Raw genomic sequence first — 17,605 nt, forward strand, 5'->3', positions numbered from 1 at the left:
TAGAAAATTTAGTTTCTAGGCCCAGTAACCCTTCTCCTATAGTGTGAACTGGAAAAATCCATTTGTTTTAGGACTTGATTATTAGTAAGATTACCAGACAGAAGAACAGCAAAGACATGCGATGCTCCTTAGAAGAGAGATGTCTTTACAAATCAGGAGCCATGCTATAGGATGGGCACCAAGGGACTATCCCATATGGTAAAGAAACTAATCCGCTGATTATAGACCAAGAGCAAAACAATTAGTAATTAGGAACATTTCCTTTAATGCTGCCCTTCTGTCTCTGAAATTCACCTGTGCACCTTCCCATTCAAACTCTAGCTGTAGCTATTACTTCTAGCTCATAAATATTTATACCATCCTTTTTTACAGTAAGCATGACTAAGACTGAATTAACGGAAGCATGCAATCTGATTCGTTAACAAGAAAGCCACCAGGCATGGTGGTTCACGCCTATAATCCCAGCACTTTTGGAGGCCAAGGCAGGCTGATCACCTGAGGTGAGACCAGCCTGACCAACATGGAGAAACCCCATGTATACTAAAAATACAAAATTAGCTGGGCGTGGTGGTGCATGCCTGTAATCCCAGCTATTCAGGAGGCTGAGGCAGGAGAATCGCTTGAACCCAGGAGGCGGAGGTTGCGGTGAGCTGAGATCACGCCATTGCACTCCAGCCTGGGCAACAAGAGTGAAACTCCATCTAAAAAACAAAACAAAAAAAAGCCAATTGTACAGTTTATAACTAACGTTTGCTACTTGGCTAGTTTGAGACCCATATTGGGGTTGCAAAAATGCCCTCCACGTTTATGCTTATAATTTCTTTCCCTCCCTCCTTCCCTCTCTCTTTCTCTTTCTTTCTACAGAGTCTTGCTCTGTCGCCCAGACTGGAGTGCTGCGGCACAATCTTGGCTCATTGCAACCTCTGCCCCCCGGGTTCAAGTGATTCTCATGCCTCAGCCTCCTGAGTAGCTGGGATTACACGTGTGCGCCACCATGCCCGGCTAATTTTGTATTTTTTAGTAGAGATGGGGTTTCACCATGTTGGCCCGAACTGCTAACCTCAAGTGACCCACCCGCCTTGGCCTCCCAAAGTGCTGGGATTACAGGTGTGAGTCACTGCACCTGGCCTTAAAATTGCAATTTAACATATTTTAAAGAAGTGTTATGTGTCAGTCACCGTATTAGGAACTCAGAATACAAAGATAAATAGGGATACATGAGAACAGAGAAATAAAGTTTATTTGAATTTTTTTTTTTTTTGAGACGGAGTTTCATTCTGTCGTCCAAGTTAGAGTGCAGGCCGGGCGCGGTGGCTCAAGCCTGTAATCCCAGCACTTTGGGAGGCCGAGACGGGCGGATCACGAGGTCAGGAGATCGAGACCATCCTGGCTAACACGGTGAAACCCCGTCTCTACTAAAAAATACAAAAAAAACTAGCCGGGCGAGGTGGCGGGCGCCTGTAGTCCCAGCTACTCGGGAGGCTGAGGCAGGAGAATGGCGTGAACCCGGGAGGCGGAGCTTGCAGTGAGCTGAGATCCGGCCACTGCACTCCAGCCTGGGCGACAGAGCAAGACTCCGTGTCAAAAAAAAAAAAAAAAAAAAAAAAACAAGTTAGAGTGCAGTGGCGTAATCCTGGCTCACTGCAACCTCCGCCTCCCAGGTTCAAGTTATCTGAATAATTCAATCTGGACCATAATTTAGACTCCAGAAGGGTCTGAAGAGAAGGGTCTATTGAAATTAAAAGGGAGCTAAGAGATTCAACCAAGTCTCTTAATTGTGGTTTTTAAGACTTTCTCAGGTGGGGCTCTGTGGCTCACACCTGTAATCCCAGCACTTTGAGAGGCTGAGCTCAGAAGTTCCAGACCAGCCTGGGAAACATAGTAAGACCCTTCCTCTACATAAAAAAAAAAACAAAAAACTTTTTAAATTAACTGGATGTGGTGGGTGTGGTGGGTGTGCCTGTGGTCCCAGCTACTAGAGAGACTATAGTGGGAGGACTGCTTGAGCCCAGGTGTTCCGTACTAGCCCTGGCAACATAGGGAGACCCTGTCTCTAAAGAAAGAAAAATGTAAAAATTAGCCAGGCTTGGTGGCGCCCGTAGTCCCAGCTACTCTGGAGGCGGAGGTGGGAGCCCGGGAGGTAGAGGTTGCAGTGAGCTGGGATCGCGCCACTCCACTCTAGCCTAGGTGATGGAGTGAGACCCTGTCTCCAAAAAAAGAAAACAAAAACAAGAAGCACTGTTAAGAACATACAAATAAATGAGAGAGACTGGGAGACGATATTTGCAAATCACTTATCTTCTTTTTGGAGAGGCATGATGATCTTGGCTCACTGCAACCTCCACCTCCTGGGTTCAGGCAATTCTCCTGCCTCAGCCTCCCGAGTAGCTGGGACTACAGGCACACACCACCATGCCCAGCTAATTTTTGTATTTTTAGTAGAGACGTGGTTTCACCATGTTGGCCAGGATGATCTCGATCTCTTGACCTTGTGATGTGCCCACCTCGGCCTCCCAAAGTGCTGGGATTACAGGCATGAGCCGCTGCGCCTGGCCAATAAATACCCAATTTTAAAAATGAGTGCCTTCCTGGAAGAAGTTGCAAAAAAATTTTTTAAAGGGCAAAATATCTCAATAAACGTTTCACCAAAGAAGATAAACAAATAGTTTAACATGCGCATGAAAAGATGCTCAATATCCTTAGTCACTAGGGAAATGCAAAACAAAACCACAAGGAGATACTGCTTCACAACCTAACTAGAATGGCTGTCACCAAAAACACAGGCTGGGTGCGGTTAGTGCCTCAAGCCTATAATCCCAGCACTTTGGGAGGTTGAGGAGGGAGGGTCATTTGAGCCCAGGTTGGGCAGCACAACCAGACCTCCTCTTTACTACAAAAAAAAAAAAAAAAAAATTAGCCCCACGTGGTGGACTGCACCTGGAGGCGGGATTGCTTGAACCTAGGCGGTCAAGGCGGCAGTGACCTATGATTTTGCCATTAAACTCCAACACCTGTGACAGAGCCAGACCCTGTATCAAAAATTAATTAATTAAAAATAAAAAAGTCAGTAAAGTCTAAGTAATCACAATTTTATTTAAAAATATATGGGCTGGGTGCAGTGGCTCGCGCCTGTAATCCCAGTACTTTGGGAGGTCGAGGCAGTCGGATCACCAGAAGTGAAGAGTTTAAGACCAGTCTGACCTACATAGAGAAACCCCATCTGTACTAAAAAAAAATACAAAACTTAGCCGGGCGTGGTGGCGCATGCCTGTAATCCCAACTACTCGGGAGGCTGAGGCAGGAGAATCGCTTGAGAATCGCTTGAACCCGGGAGGTGGAGGTTGTGGTAAGCCGAGATCGCGCCATTGCACTCCAGCCTGGGCAACAAGAGCAAAACTCCATCTCAAAAAAATAAAGACTACAGAAACAAAGAAAAAAGTATATACATTGATTACAATTACCTAAAAGTCTTTAAAGGATTATAAAGTAATGTGCTAAAGCGAAAAACATGTATGGGTATTGGAATAATTTTATTTTTGCTTGAAAAAACACTTAATGGGGGCCGGGTGTGGTGGCTCACGCCTGTAACCCCAGAACTTTGGGAGGCCGAGATGGGTGGATCCGGAGTTTTAGACCACCCTAGCCAACTTGGTGAAACCCCGTCTCTACTAAAAACACAAAAAATTAGCTGGGCATGGTGGTCCAGGCCTGTACTCCCAGGTACTCAGGAGGCTGAGGCAGGAGGATCACTTGAACCTGGAAGGCAGAGATCGCAGTGAGCCAAGATCGTGCCACTGCACTCCAGCCTGGGTGACAGAGCAAGACATTGACTCTTAAAAAAAAAAAAAAGTGAAATTTTTATCAATTCTCAGCAAATTAAAACAATTGATTGAATGTTTTAAATGCCACTTAAAAAAAAGTGCATGGAAAAATCAACTTCAGTATCTTTAGAAGAAAAAAGTGGATTTAGGAAATCAGATGAAAAGGGGATGGAGAGAAATCAGTGCAAAGATTGGAAACTTTGCTTCCAAGGAGAAAAAAATACACTGTGGAAGTTGAAACAGCCTTTTATTTTAAAAAGTATTCTTGATAATGTGTTCAAAGACTGCCCTGGCTACCACCCAGAACTGGCAGTAAATGGAGCCAGCTTTGGGGAGGAATCTCCCTCTAGGGAATCTGGAATCACAGGTGCTGACAGCCCAAAGGAGGAACTGGAAACAGGTGAGTGAAACTCCTGGGGAGACTCTTAGCTGAGGAACTAGCTAGGGAAACTCCCTAAGCATGAAGGTTTCTATGGCAGATCAGGATCACTTACCCTTTCAAGCACTCAGGTTTTGTTTGCAGGCAAATTGTTTACACAATCAGGGGACTCAGTTGCCAGGAAACAGTCAATGTCCCCAGCTCATTAGTTTGATGGCAAATAAATCTACTAATATCAAGGCACCAGGCCTGGTCCCTGAGCCAAGATCAAGTCCAATTGATGCTGTGGATTATTTCCTACATGGTTTTTTGTTTCTTTTTTTTGAGACAGAGTCTCGTTCTGTTGCCCAGGCTGGAGTACGTACAATCTCGGCTCACTACAACCTCTGCCTCCCAGATTCAAGCGAGTGCCTCAGCCTCATGAGTAGCTGGGATTATAGACGCATACGACCACACCCAGCCAATTTTTTTAGTAGATACAGGGTTTCACCATATTGCCCAGGCTGGTCGCGAATCCTAGCCTCAAGTGATCGGCCCGCCTTGGCCTCCCAAAGTGCTGGGATTACAGGTGTGAGCCACTATGCCTGGCTGGCTTCTTCCTTTTCAAAGGCCTCCCTCATCTTATCAGAATCATTTCCATGCTGACTTCAGTCTGTTCATATTCCCCTTCTATTTGCTTTCTGAAGACATCCCAGGGTTTGAACAGGAGAGTCTTAGTGACTAGGAGAAAGGCTATGTGTGCTAAATTTTGCTTTCAGGATCATGGAACTTTGAAGTTGCCAGGGAGGAACTTTCTGTTCCCCTAAAGTTTCTGAACTGCTTCTGCAAGTGTGGTCTGGGAATGGTAACATCATTATCTGGGAGTTTGCTGGAAATGCAAATTCCTGGGTCCCAACTAGAACTACTGAATCAGAATCTATTGGGAGGAGGGTCCAGCAATCTGTTTTGAAAAGCCCTACAGCTGATTCTGATGCTTACCAAAGTGCAGGAAGCACTGCGCTATACCAACTTGTTATTAGACAACTATGCAGGAAAATAGCTGTGTTATCAGACTGTATTCAAAGGCCCTGAAGCCTAAATATTTGCTGATTCTGATATTTGCTAAAGTGCAAGAAGCACTGGGCTATACCATCTTGTTATTAGACAACTATGCAGGCAAATAGCTATGTTATCAGGGCCTGTATTCAAAGGCCCTGAAGCCTAAATATTTTAAAATATTTCTTACAGCTGGATGTGGTAGCTCACACCTATAATCCCAGCACTTTGGGAGGCCAAGGTGGATCACTTGAGCCCAGGAGTTGAAGACAAGCCTGGGCAACATATCAAGACCCTCTTTGAAAAAAAAAAAGCTGGGCACGGAGGCTCTCAGGCCTGTAATCCCAGCACTTTGGGAGGCCACGGCAGGCAGATCACGAGGTCAGGAGTTCGAGACCAGCCTGGTCAACATGGTGAAACCCGTCTCTACAGAAAATACAAACATTAGCTGGGCATGGTGATAAGTGCCTGATAATCCCAGCTACTGGGGAGGCTGAGGCAGGAGAATGGCTTGAACTCAGGAGGCAGAGGTTGCAGTGAGCCGAGATCATGCCACTGCACTCCAGCCTGAATGACAGAGCAAGACTGTCTCAAAAAAAAAAAAAAGAAACACAAAAAACAGCGGGGCATGGTGGCTCATACCTGTAATCCCAGCACTTTGGGAGGCTGAGGCAGATGGATCACCTGAGGTCAGGAGTTTGAGACCAGCCTGACCACCATGGAGAAACCCCGTCTCTACTAAAAAAATACAAAATTAGTGGGGCGCGGTGACACATGCCTGTAATCCCAGCTACTCGGGAGGCTGAGGAAGTTGAATCACTTGAACCCGGAGGCAGAGGTTGTGGCGAGCCAAGACTGTACTATTGCACTCCAGCCTGGGGAACAAGAGTGAAACGCTGTCTCAAAAACCAAAACAAAAACTCCACAGAAAAACAGAAAACTGTAATTCAATAGGTAATGCTGTGTTCCAATAATTTTTTTTTGAGATGGAGTCTCGCTCTGTCGCCCAGGCTGAAATGCAGTGGCATGATCTTGGCCCACCGCAACCTCCACCTCCCGGGTTCAAGTGATTTTCCTGCCTCAGCCTCCTGAGTAGCTGGGACTACAGGTGCGTGCCACCACACCTGGCTAATTTTTTATATTTTTAGTAGAGATGGGGTTTCACCATATTGGCTAGGCTGGTCTTGAACTTCTGACCTCGTGATCCACCCGCCTCAGCCTCCCAAAGTGCTGGGATTACAGGTGTGAGCCACTGTGCCTGGCCATAAATTTTTATTAACAAATATTGGCAGCAGGCAGAATTTGGCCAGAGCCCACCACAGTTTGCAGACTCCTGTCCTAGGGAGTCAGGAGCTCAAAGTTCTTATCTGATGTGGAAACGTTGGGGCCATTCTAGACATGCACCTGAAAAGACTCCCAAAGTAACGGGTACTTTTCTTTCGTTTTTTCTTTTTTTTTTTTTCTTTTGAGATGGACTCTCACTGTGTTGCCCAGGCTGGAGTGCAGTGCTGCGAGCTCGGCTCACTGCAACCTCTGTCTCCTGGGTTCAGGTGATTCTCCTGCCTCAGCCTCCTGAGTAGCTGGGCTTAACAGGTGCGCAACACCACAAACAGCTAATTTTTGTGTTTTTAGTAGAGACAGGGTTTCACCATGTTGGTCAGGGTTTCACCATGTTGGTCAGGATGGTCTCTATCTCTTGACCTCAAGATCCACACCCTCGGCCTCCCAAAGTGCTAGGATTACGGGCATGAGCCACAGCACCCAGCCTATATAACAGGTACCTTTTTTTTTTTTTTTCCTTTTTTGAGACGGAGTCTCGCTCTGTCGCCCAGGCTGGAGTGCAGTGGCGCGATCTCGGCTCACTGCAAGCTCCGCCTCCCGGGTTCACGCCATTCTCCTGCCTCAGCCTCCGAGTAGCTGGGACTACAGGCACCCACAACCGCGCCCGGCTAATTTTTTGTATTTTTAGTAGAGACGGGGTTTCACCGTGGTCTCGATCTCCTGACCTTGTGATCCGCCCGCCTCGGCCTCCCAAAGTGCTGGGATTACAGGCGTGAGCCACCGCGCCCGGCCTTTTTTTCCTTTGAGACGAAGTTTCACTCTTGTTGCCCAGGCTGGAGTGCAATGAGGTGATCTCAGCTTACCACAACCTCTGCCTCCTGGGTTCAAGCAATTCTCCTACCTCAGCCTCCCGAATAGCTAGGATTACAGGCATGTGTCACCACACCCGGCTAATTTTGTATTTTTAGTAGAGACAGAGTTTCTCCATGCTGGTCAGGCTGGTCTCAAACTCCCGACTTCAGGTGATCCACCTGCCTCAGCCTCCCAAAGTGCTGGGATTACAGGCGTGAGCCACCGCACCTGGCCTGTAACAGGTACCTTTCTAATCCAGAACCTCCGTACAGAGTCCTGGCCTCTCACTGGCTTTCAAGGGGGTAGGGTTAAGTGTAGGTAAAGTATGCTTCCTGCATTCTCTTTCCTCAGTAAAGCTTGAACCAGAGAATGGAGACTATAGGCAGAAAGCATTGTAAGTCTGAAGACTGAGTTGAATCTAGTAGGCAAAATAACTGGATTGAGTTCAGCAGCAAAATATCTTGTCACTTTAACCTTTTTTCTCAGAACTATTATCAGGTAATGGTCACTTTAAAGGCTTTGAAAGTCAGCTGGGCGGGGTGGCTCAGGCCTGTAATCCTAGCACTTTGGGAGGCCAAGGCGGGTGGATCACTTGAGGCCAGGAGTTCAAAACCAGCCTGACCAACATTGTGAAACCCTGTCTCTACTAAAAACACAAAAAAGTTAGCCAGGCATGGTGGCATGCGCCTGTAATCCCAGCTAATCAGGAGGCCGAGGCAAGAGAATCACGTGAACCCGGGAGATGGAGGTTGCAGTGAGTAGAGATCACGCCACTGCACTTCAGCCTGGGTGACAGAGCAAGACTCCACCTCAAAATAAATAAATAAATAAATAAGGCTTTGAAAGTTAAGGCTTACATTTTATTAGTAGTCAAAACTTTCAAGTTTCAACCAAAAAAGGGCAGTCTTGATTCAAAAACTATTTCATCATGACACCAAAATAAAAGACAAATTCTAAAAAAAATAAAAAATTAAAAAATTAAAGACAAATCTTTTAAAAACAGACACATATAGTGAGGAGACTTAACAAGACCGTGATCTTACCATAATATTTTATATTGAATCTAACATGTTACATTTTTTTCCAAATGCTTTCCTTGCCTAACAAAAATGGGGTGTAACCCCATCACAAGAAAAGACCCATACAGGTGAAACCCCATCTCTACTAACATACAAAAAATTAGCCGGGTGTGGTGGTGGGCGCCTGTAATCCCAGCTACTCAGAGGCTGAGGCAGGGGAATCGCTTGAACCTGGGAGGCAGAGGTTGCAGTAAGCCGAGATCACACCACTGCACTCCAGCCTGGCGACAGAGCGAAACTCCATCTCAAAAAAAAGAAAAAAGAAAAGACCCATACAATTCTGAAGTCCCTGTGCTAATTTTATTGCATGGGATGCTATCCTTGCCCTAGTTCATTAATTTCCCAAGGAAATTAGCACTTATAACCCGCTCCTTTGATTTTACCAAAACAAAGAATTACACACACACACACACACACACACACACACACACACACACAGAGTCATGTACCTTTAAAGTCCTACAATCGGATGATGAACTTAACATTCAAAATATTTTATGAGGGATAAAAAATAGTCTTTTTCTATCAGTGTGTTCACACTTCCTGGCCTCTCATTAGGAAGCTGTAAGATGTCCTTCAATAAGATCCTGAACACGAGACAGAATAATCTCATTAGAGCTGCTGCAATTTTCTGGACCATATGGTGGGTCTATAGTCAGGACCCCAGCCACACAGAGAGTCCTTGGAGAATCTCCCTGTTCAGTGATGGGGATGTGGTTCTTCTCAAGCCATTTCTTTAGGCTGTTCTTTCTCTCTTCCAGATCCTCTGGGCTGTACGCTTTGCAGTCTCCAGACGTGAACAAATGCATCAGCTTCTCCCTCACTCTATGGTCCCCTTCATTCACAGTTTCAACAGTCTGCACTGCATGTCCCATAATTCCGGTCACAGACATGCTGCCATCTTCAAGGAAGTTCACAAGGACGATACTTTGGAGGAAAAGTAAGTTCAGAGGCATCATCAACCCAAGTAGGTCACTAAAATAATAGATGACACTCTACTCTGTTTGAAATTAATCCTGTCACCAACGAATGCTTCCATTTATTCAACAAACATTCACTAAGGATTCTAAATATGTAAACTTTTTGCCCAGCCTACAGCCAATCATTGTGGGATACAATTAAAGGACTAAACAAGAGTTATGAATGCCTTAAATGTGTATTAGAAAAGAAGGCAGGATAGCCAGGTGTGGTGGCTCACACCTGTAATCCCAGCACTTTGGGAGGCCGAAGCAGGTGGATCATGAGGTCAGGAGTTCAAGACCAGTCTCTGGCCAAGATGGTGAAACCCAATCTCTACTAAAAATATGAATATTAGCCGGGCGTGATGGCAGGCACCTGTAATCCCAGCTACTTGGGAGGCTGAGGCAGAGAATTGCTTGAACCTGGGAGGCGGAGGTTATAATGAGCCGAGGTCACGACACTGCACTTCAGCCTGGGCAACAGAGCAGGACTCCATCTCGGGGAAAAAAAAAAAAAAAAAAAGAAGGCAGGGTAGACTTAACTTTTAGAGTTAAAAAAACAATAACTAGGCTGGGCACAGTGGCTCGCACCTGTAATCCCAGCACTTTGGGAGGACAAGACGGGCAAATCACTTGAGGTCAGGAGTTCAAGACCAGCTTGGCCAACATGGTGAAACCCCATCTCTACCAAAAATACAAAAATTAGTTGGGTGTGGTGGCACATGTCTGTAATCACAGCTACTCGGGAGGCTGAGGCAGGAGAATCACTTGAATCCGGGAAGCAGAGACTGCAGTGAGCCGAGATGGAGCCATTAAACTCCAGCCTGGGTGACAGAAAAAGGCTCTGTCTCCAAAAAAAAAAAAAAAAAAAAAAAAAAGGCCAGGTGAGGTGGCTCACGCCTATAATCCCAACACTTTGGTTGGGAGGTCAGGCGGGCGGATCACAGGATCACAAGGATCGCAAGGTCAGGAGATGGAGACCACCCTGGCTACCATGGTGAAACCCCATCTGTACTAAAAATATGTGCCTGTAATCCCGCCACTTAGGAGGCTGAGGCGGGAGAATCACTTGAACCGGGGAGGTGGAGGTTGAGCTGAGATCATGCCACTGCACTACAGCCTGGGCAACACAGCGAGACTCCATCTCAAAAAAAAAAAAGTTTTTGTGGTTACATTTATTTAAAGTCCTTATCTTTTAGGAGATATAGTGAAGTATATATAAACAAAATTATAGGCTGGGGACAGTGGCTCAAGCCTATAATCCTAGCACTTTGGGAGGCCAAGGTGGGCAGATCACCTGGGGTCAGGAGTTCAAGACCAGCCTGGCCAACATAGCAAAACCCCATTTCTACTAAAAATACAAAAAATTAGTGGGGCATGTTGGCGCATGCGTGTAACCCCAGCTACTCGGGAGGCTGAGGCACAAGAATCGCTTGAACCTGGGAGGTGGAAGTTGCAGTGAGCCAAGATCACACCACTGCACCACTCCAGCCTGGGCAACAGAATGAGACTTCATCCCCCCCTGCAAAAGAAAAAAAAATATATATATATATATATATATGTGTATATATGTGTGTGTGTGTGTGTATATATATATATGGTAAGAATAATTTCTATGCCCCATTTCTATGAAGTTGCCTGGTCTGAAAATGTAATCTATAGTCGGAACAGCATTTAGATTCAAAGGCAGTTAAATTCTCATATGTAGGCTGGGTACAGTGACTCAGTCTGTAATGCCAGCACTCTAGGAGGCTAAGGCGGGCAGATCCTTGGAGCTCAGGAGTTTGAGACCAACCTGGGCAACACGGCAAAACCCCGTCTCTACAAAAAATACAAAAATTAGACGTGGTGGCGAATGCCTGTAGTCCCAGCTACTCGGGAGGCTGAGACAGGAGAATCGATCGCTTGAACCTGCGAGACAGAGATTACAGAAAGCCGAGATCTCGCCACTGCATTCCAGCCTGGGTGACAGTGAGACCCTGTCTCAAACAAACAAAAAATTCTTAGATGAAAGTATTAATAATTAGCCTTTCATTTATCTGCTTTGTTTGTCTATAACATACAGGTAGCACAAAGGGGTGTCAAGATTTCAGGCAAGTAGGATGCATACTCACTTGGCAGAGACTGGGTCTGTAGTTAAAACCCATCCTTTATACTCATTCTTCTCACTGGCTGTCACTCGGACCTCTTTGTAAATGTAATCTTGCCATTCTAAGGGGCCTTTCTTCATCCATTCACTCATGATTGCCACCTGTCTAGGTCTGAAACAACCACCAGTGCTGGTTAATATATGTTCCACCTGAGCAAATGTCTTATCCCTAATCTCCATCCTATCCTAGAGACAGAGAACATCTGTGATTTGCCTCAAGTTCGTAATAAGTTACTTAACACAATTAATTATTAATGCATGTACTGATAGGAACTCATACTATAGTTGGGGAAAAGAACACGTGTAAAGGCTGCTTGAGAATTTTTGTTTCCCAGGAAAATAGTTAATATGTACAATTCGGCCTAAAGCAGAGGGGACACCAATTTGCCGCGGGTGCAGTCTGAGGAAATTCACCCAGCACATATCTATTCCGGTGTACAACCACATTCCAAATCGCTTTAACTCTGGCCTGCAGATGATGCTCAAACCCTTCAACTCTGCTTTTCCTTCCATCGACCAAAGGACTTCGTCCCACTCAACTGAAGCAGAGAACTCTCCTGATATCCACCCACGCGTTCTCTGGCTCTGTGTCTCCGCTGGATCCCGCCATCGAGAGGCACCCCCGATTTATGACAACTGTCCTTAAAATTTGTTTGAAGGATGCACAAACGAGGGGGCAGCGGCCAGAGCTCTAGAGCTTAGATTTCTGGTCCTGTCCTGCAGCCACACGGCACCTAAGGCTGTACTCAAAACCAAGTGGTACTTAACGTTTAAGTACCTGACAAACGAGAAAAATACCGGTTAAAAAACTCCTTGCAACACTGGGTACTCAGCAACCACGCTTTGAGGAAGGACCGTTGAGAGGAGCCTGCCTGAGACCAGCATGCTTTGCGCCGATCGTCACTTCCTTCCCCCAGAATCCTCTGTTTTGTAGTCCTACTTGGAGGTCTGGGAGTCGCGGGACCTCCAGTGTAGGAGGCGGACAGGGGCTAACGTTCTTCTCTAATAATAATAATAAGCCCGCATGTCCTCTAGGGCTATCCCTCTCCATTGCCACGACGGACATTTCAAATAATCTCTTTTTTTTCTTTAAAGAGGAAAAAGTGGCCGGGCGCGGTGGCTCACGCCTGTAATCCCAGCACGTTGGGACACCAAGGCGGGCGGATCAGGAGTTTGAGACTGGTCAGGAGTTCGAGACAGGTAAGGAATTCGAGACCAGCCTGGCCAACATGGTGAAACCCCGTCTCTACTAAAAATACAAAAAATTAGCCGGGCCTAGTGGCGGGCGCCTGTAATCCCAGCTACTCAGGAGGCTGAGACAGGAGAATCGCTTGAACCCGTGAGGCGGAGGTTGCAGTGAGCCGAAACCGCACCATTGCACTCCAGCCTAGGCAACAAGAGCGAAACTTCGTCTCAAAAAAATTAAAAATAAAAATAAAGAGGAAAAAGCTCGTACTAGGTCCTCAATGATGGTAGACTTGGAAATGCACTTTTGCCTTAGAGTCAAAGCACATGAACCCTCAGGGTAAATCCTAAAGCTCTAGGAATGTGAGGTGAACGTGCCGTGGAGAAGAGCGATAGGGCTACTACATACAGGAAAGGGGTCCTGATCCAGACCCCGAGAGAGTTGTTGGATCTCGCGCAAGAAAGAATTCAGAGCGAGTCCGCAGTGCAAAGCAAAAGCAAGTTTATTAAGAAAGTAAAGTGGTGAAAGAACAGCTGCTCCGTAGACAGAGTAGGATGTTCCCAAAAGTAAGAGGAACATGTCCACCCTAGATACAATAGTCCTATATATGAGGAGATGCGCTCTACTTCAAGGGTTTATGATAAAGGATTAATTTTCTTAATTACTGTATTTTGCAAGCATCAATATTATTATCTTTAAAGCAAAATTAGGAATGCCTTTGTTCTCCAGATATTGGGATATCTGGACCCTCCCAAGTCTGGGTCTGTTTAGTAAACTTTTTTTTTTTTTTTTGAGACAGAGTCTCACACTGTCACCCAGGTGGAGTGCAATGGTGTGATCGGGGCTCACTGAGAACCTCCACCTCCCGGGTTCAAGCGATTCTCGTGCCTTAGCCTCCCCAGTGGCTAGGATTACAGGCATGCGCCACCACATCTGGCTAATTTTTGTATTTTTAGTAGAGACGGGGTTTTGCAGTGTTGGCCAGACTGGTCTCAAACTCCCAACCTCAAGTGATCCGCCCGCTTCAGCTTCCCAAAGTGCTGGGGTTACAGGTGTGAGCCACCGCGCCCGGCGGCAAACGTTATTAATATGTTCCCTTAACCATAAACATCAAGAGGCTGGGAATGCCTAACTTTCTGAGAATGCAGCCCAGCAAGTCTCAGCCTCATTTCCCTAGCCCTCACTCAAAATGGAGTCACTCTGGTTCCAACGTCTCTGACACGGCCAAGGTATTTCTTGTTTGCTTGGCTTGTATAGGGCAATTAAAATGCCTGCTCCTTTGGGATGTGCACTCAGTACAATCTTGTTAAAGGTGCAGAAGCTGGAAAGAAATGAACCAAACCGGGTTGAATTTCATCTAGCAGATCACTCTCTATAAACCCCTCCAGTGGAAAAGTGCAAAAGACTTGCTTCTGCTACAGATTTCTGGTCACGCACTTAACTGGCTTCTGGTATGATCCAGAATCTTTTTTAGGACTAAAAAATGGTACAAGGTGCTAAACGCTGAATTCCTGGAAATGTAAAAACCAAGGGAGATTTACAAAAACCGAATGAAAAGACTATTAAAGGTGTAGAAAACATCAAAAATTAATCAGCTTTTCCCTTACTCCTTGAAATTTAAATTCCATGTAATCTTCAAAGTATATTTTGTTATTGTCATCATTTCAATAATCTTTCCCATAGCCTTTATTCATTACATGATTGGCTGATTATATTAATTGTAGTTTTAGTGGATTGTTAGATTTTGCTGGTTAACGCCCTCTGTAAATCTACAAAGAGCTCATATAAGTGCCAATTGTTATCATAGTGTGAAGGAAAACACTTGAACTCGTAAAAATTCAGTCCAAAAGAGTTACAACCAACATGTGACAAACTTCATTTTCTTTTTTTTTTTTCTTTTTTTCAGACGGAGGCTCGCTCTATCGCCAGGCTGGAGTGCATTGGCATGATCTCAGCTCACTGCAACCTCCACCTCCCAGGTTCAAGCAATTCTCCTGCCTCAGTCTCCTGAGTAGCTGGGACTACAGGTGCCCGCCACCACGCCCAGCTAATTTTTGTATTTTTTAGTAGACACGGGATTTCACCATGTTGGCCAGGATTGTCGCGATCTCTTGAGCTTGTTATCCGCCTGCCTCGGCGTCCCAAAGTGCTGGGATTACAGGCGTGAGCCACTGTGCCCCGCCAACAAACTGTTCATTTTCTTTTTTTTTTTTTTTTTTTTTTTTGAGACGGAGTCTAGCTCTGTCGCCCAGGCTGGAGTACAGTGGCCGGATCTCAGCTCACTGCAAGCTCCGCCTCCCAGGTTCACGCCATTCTCCTGCCTCAGCCTCCCGAGTAGCTGGGACTACAGGCGCCCGCCACCTCGCCCAGCTAATTTTTTTGTATTTTTTAGTAGAGACGGAGTTTCACTGTGCTAGCCAGGATGGTCTCGATCTCCTGACCTCGTGATCCGCCCGTCTCGGCCTCCCAAAGTGCTGGGATTACAGGCGTGAGCCACCGCGCCTAGCCTCATTTTCATTTTAAGCTGTACTCTATACTCCAGAATGAAAGACTTTGGCCTGTGTGTGTGTGTGTGTGTGTGTGTGTGTGTATTCTACAAATAGAAACGAGTGTCAAGGTAAACTTCAGTTACTCCCCATCCTTTTTTTTTGTTTTGTTTTTGGTTTTGAGACAGGGTCTCATTCTTTCTCCCAGGGTGAAGTGCAGTGCAAGGGCCATGATTCACTGCAGACTGGACTTCCTGGGCTCAAGCGATCCTCCTGTCTCAGCTTCCAGAGTAACAGGGACTACAAGCGTGTGCCACCATTCCCTCCCTGCTGATGTTTGTTTGTTTGTTTGTTTGTTTTAATTTTTGGTAGAGACAAGGTCTTGCCATGTTGCCCAGGATGGTTTCTAACTCCTGAGCTCAAGCGATCCTCTTGCTTCAGCCTCACAAAGTGCTGGGATTACAGGCATGAGTCACCCTGCCTGGCCAGTTACTCTTTTTAAGGTGATGAGACTGGGGCAATTTCCCTACCTTTTTGCTCCTTTAGCCTTGTAAGTAAAATTCTCAGGAACTGCTGATGCAAATCACTGACTTCTAAGAGACTGGTGCCCAGCCCACTTCCTAACACAAGTTCTCAGAATGGCCCTCTCCTGTAGCTGGTTGTCACTGAGTTCAAATGGGGCTACCTCCTTTCCTAGGTCAGCCCTTACCGTTGGTCCCCCTAGAGCCTTTCACTCCATTTGGTGTCCCTCCCTTCACATTCTCTGCTTTTCTACTTCTCCTCCATCTCCTTCCAAAGATTTGCCAGCCTCACCCTCAAACCCACAAACACACACATACCTTTCTCTGCCAAATCCAAAATGACTTATTTTATTTATTTATTATTATTATTATTTTATACAGTCTTACTCTGTCACACAGGCTGGAGTGTAGTGGTACCACTTGACTCATTGCAGCCTTGATCTCCCAGGATCAAGTAATCCTCCTGCCTTGACCTCCCAAGTAGTTGGGACTATAGGAACGCTCCACCATGCCTGGGTAATTTTTTCTAGAGATGGGTTCTCACTGTGTTGCTACACTGGTCTTGAACTGCTGGGCTCAAGCTATCTGCCCGCCTTGGCCTCCCAAAGTACTAGGATTACAGGGGTGAGACACAGCACCCGGTCACTTCTTTAACTAACTTCTGTTTGTTAGAACTTGTGCCAGGCACTATTCTAATTACTTTCAAACATTCACTCATTTGGTGAATGAGTACACAGGCTATAGACAATGGGGAAATTTTGATATATGGAGTGGCATGATTCAATTAGTATATTAGAAAGGATTAGAATCAGTAAATAAGCTACAGAGAATCAGGAAATGTTGATTTATGGGATGATGATATGATTAAATTAGTATATTAGAAAGGATGCTGAGAAATTGGATATGGGGAAAATAGTGAAGTATAGAGCAGCTACACCATGAGACATTATATAAAATATACTTTCCTGCTTAGAATAATAGTATTATGAAAAAGACTCCAGAACAACCATCTTTCTAATAGAAAATCTGGGCCGGGCACAGTGGCTCACGCCTGTAATCCCAGCACTTTGGGAGGCTGAGGTGGGAGGATCACGAGATCAGGAGTTCAAGACCAGCCTGACCAATATGATGAAACCCCATCTCTGCTAAAAATACAAAAATTAGCCAGGCATAGTGACATGCACCTGTAATCCCAGCTACTCAGGAGGCTGAGGCAGGAGAATCAATTGAACCCAGGAGGTGGAGGTTGTAGTGAGCTGAGATCGCACTACTGCACTCCAGTCCGGGTGACACAGCGAGACTCCATCTCAAAAAAAAAAAAAAAAAAAAAGGAAAAAGAAAAAGAAAATCCAATTTTAGGCTGGGAGAGATGGCTTATGACTGCAATCCCAGCACTTTGGGAGGCCGAGGCCGGTGGATTGCTTGAGGTCAGGAGTTGGAGACCAGCCTGGCCAACATGGTGGAACCCCATCTCTACTAAAAATACAAAAAATTAGCTGGGTGTGGTGGTGCGTGCCTGTAGTCCCAGCTGCTCAGGAGGCCAAGGAACGAAGAATCGCTTGAACCTGGGAGGCAGAGGTTGCAGTAAGCTGAGATTACACCACTGCACTCCAGCCTGGGCGACAGGGCAAGACATTGAAAAGAGAGAAAGAGAGACAGAGAGAGGGAGAGAGGGAAGAAGGAAGGAAGGGAGGAAGGGAGAGAGGGAGGGAGGGAGGGAGGAAGGGAGGGTCCAACTTAGAGAGATGTGTCTCCAAATTGATTAGTGTTATCTACCCTGCCCAGAGGGAAGATTTTACAACCTCAGAGAGGGAAGATTGGTTTCCCTGGCAGTAAAGTGAAGATAAGATTGTTTTC

General features: G+C 45.8%; 1 protein-coding gene and 1 long non-coding RNA gene across 3 annotated transcripts; one reads left to right on the forward strand and one right to left on the reverse strand.

Annotated features, from left to right (window-relative positions):
* Positions 1 to 8,206: 8,206 nt before the first annotated feature.
* On the reverse strand, positions 8,207 to 12,440 carry GEMIN6 (gem nuclear organelle associated protein 6). Of its 2 annotated transcripts, none has more exons than XM_015112154.3 (3): positions 12,354 to 12,440; positions 11,521 to 11,667; positions 8,207 to 9,374 (listed from the first exon to the last, which is right to left on the reverse strand). In XM_015112154.3, the coding sequence occupies exons 2-3, from the start codon at positions 11,646 to 11,648 to the stop codon at positions 9,002 to 9,004; spliced, it is 501 nt and encodes a 166-aa protein (XP_014967640.1). In that variant the 5' UTR covers positions 11,649 to 11,667; positions 12,354 to 12,440; the 3' UTR covers positions 8,207 to 9,001. The 2 variants fall into 2 exon arrangements, with proteins under 2 accessions (XP_014967640.1, XP_014967639.1); XM_015112153.3 differs by having other exon boundaries at positions 12,334 to 12,440.
* Positions 12,441 to 12,618: 178 nt separating this feature from the next.
* LOC144333790 (uncharacterized) lies at positions 12,619 to 15,552 on the forward strand. Its single transcript, XR_013402845.1, has 3 exons — positions 12,619 to 12,755; positions 14,648 to 14,720; positions 15,436 to 15,552. It is a non-coding gene; the product is annotated as an uncharacterized LOC144333790 (long non-coding RNA).
* Positions 15,553 to 17,605: the final 2,053 nt, after the last annotated feature.

Source organism: Macaca mulatta, chromosome 13 (genome assembly GCF_049350105.2).
Source record: "Macaca mulatta isolate MMU2019108-1 chromosome 13, T2T-MMU8v2.0, whole genome shotgun sequence".
In the NCBI taxonomy this organism is placed as follows: Eukaryota; Metazoa; Chordata; class Mammalia; order Primates; family Cercopithecidae; genus Macaca; species Macaca mulatta.

Excerpts from the sequence above, each read along its gene's own strand:
- GEMIN6 (XM_015112154.3), bottom strand. The coding sequence starts at position 11,648 with ATGAGTGAATGGATGAAGAAAGGCCCCTTAGAATGGCAAGATTACATT. Across the intron at positions 9,375-11,520 it reads ACAGACCCAGTCTCTGCCAA|TATCGTCCTTGTGAACTTCC; the intron begins GTGAGTATGCAT and ends TTTCCTCCAAAG.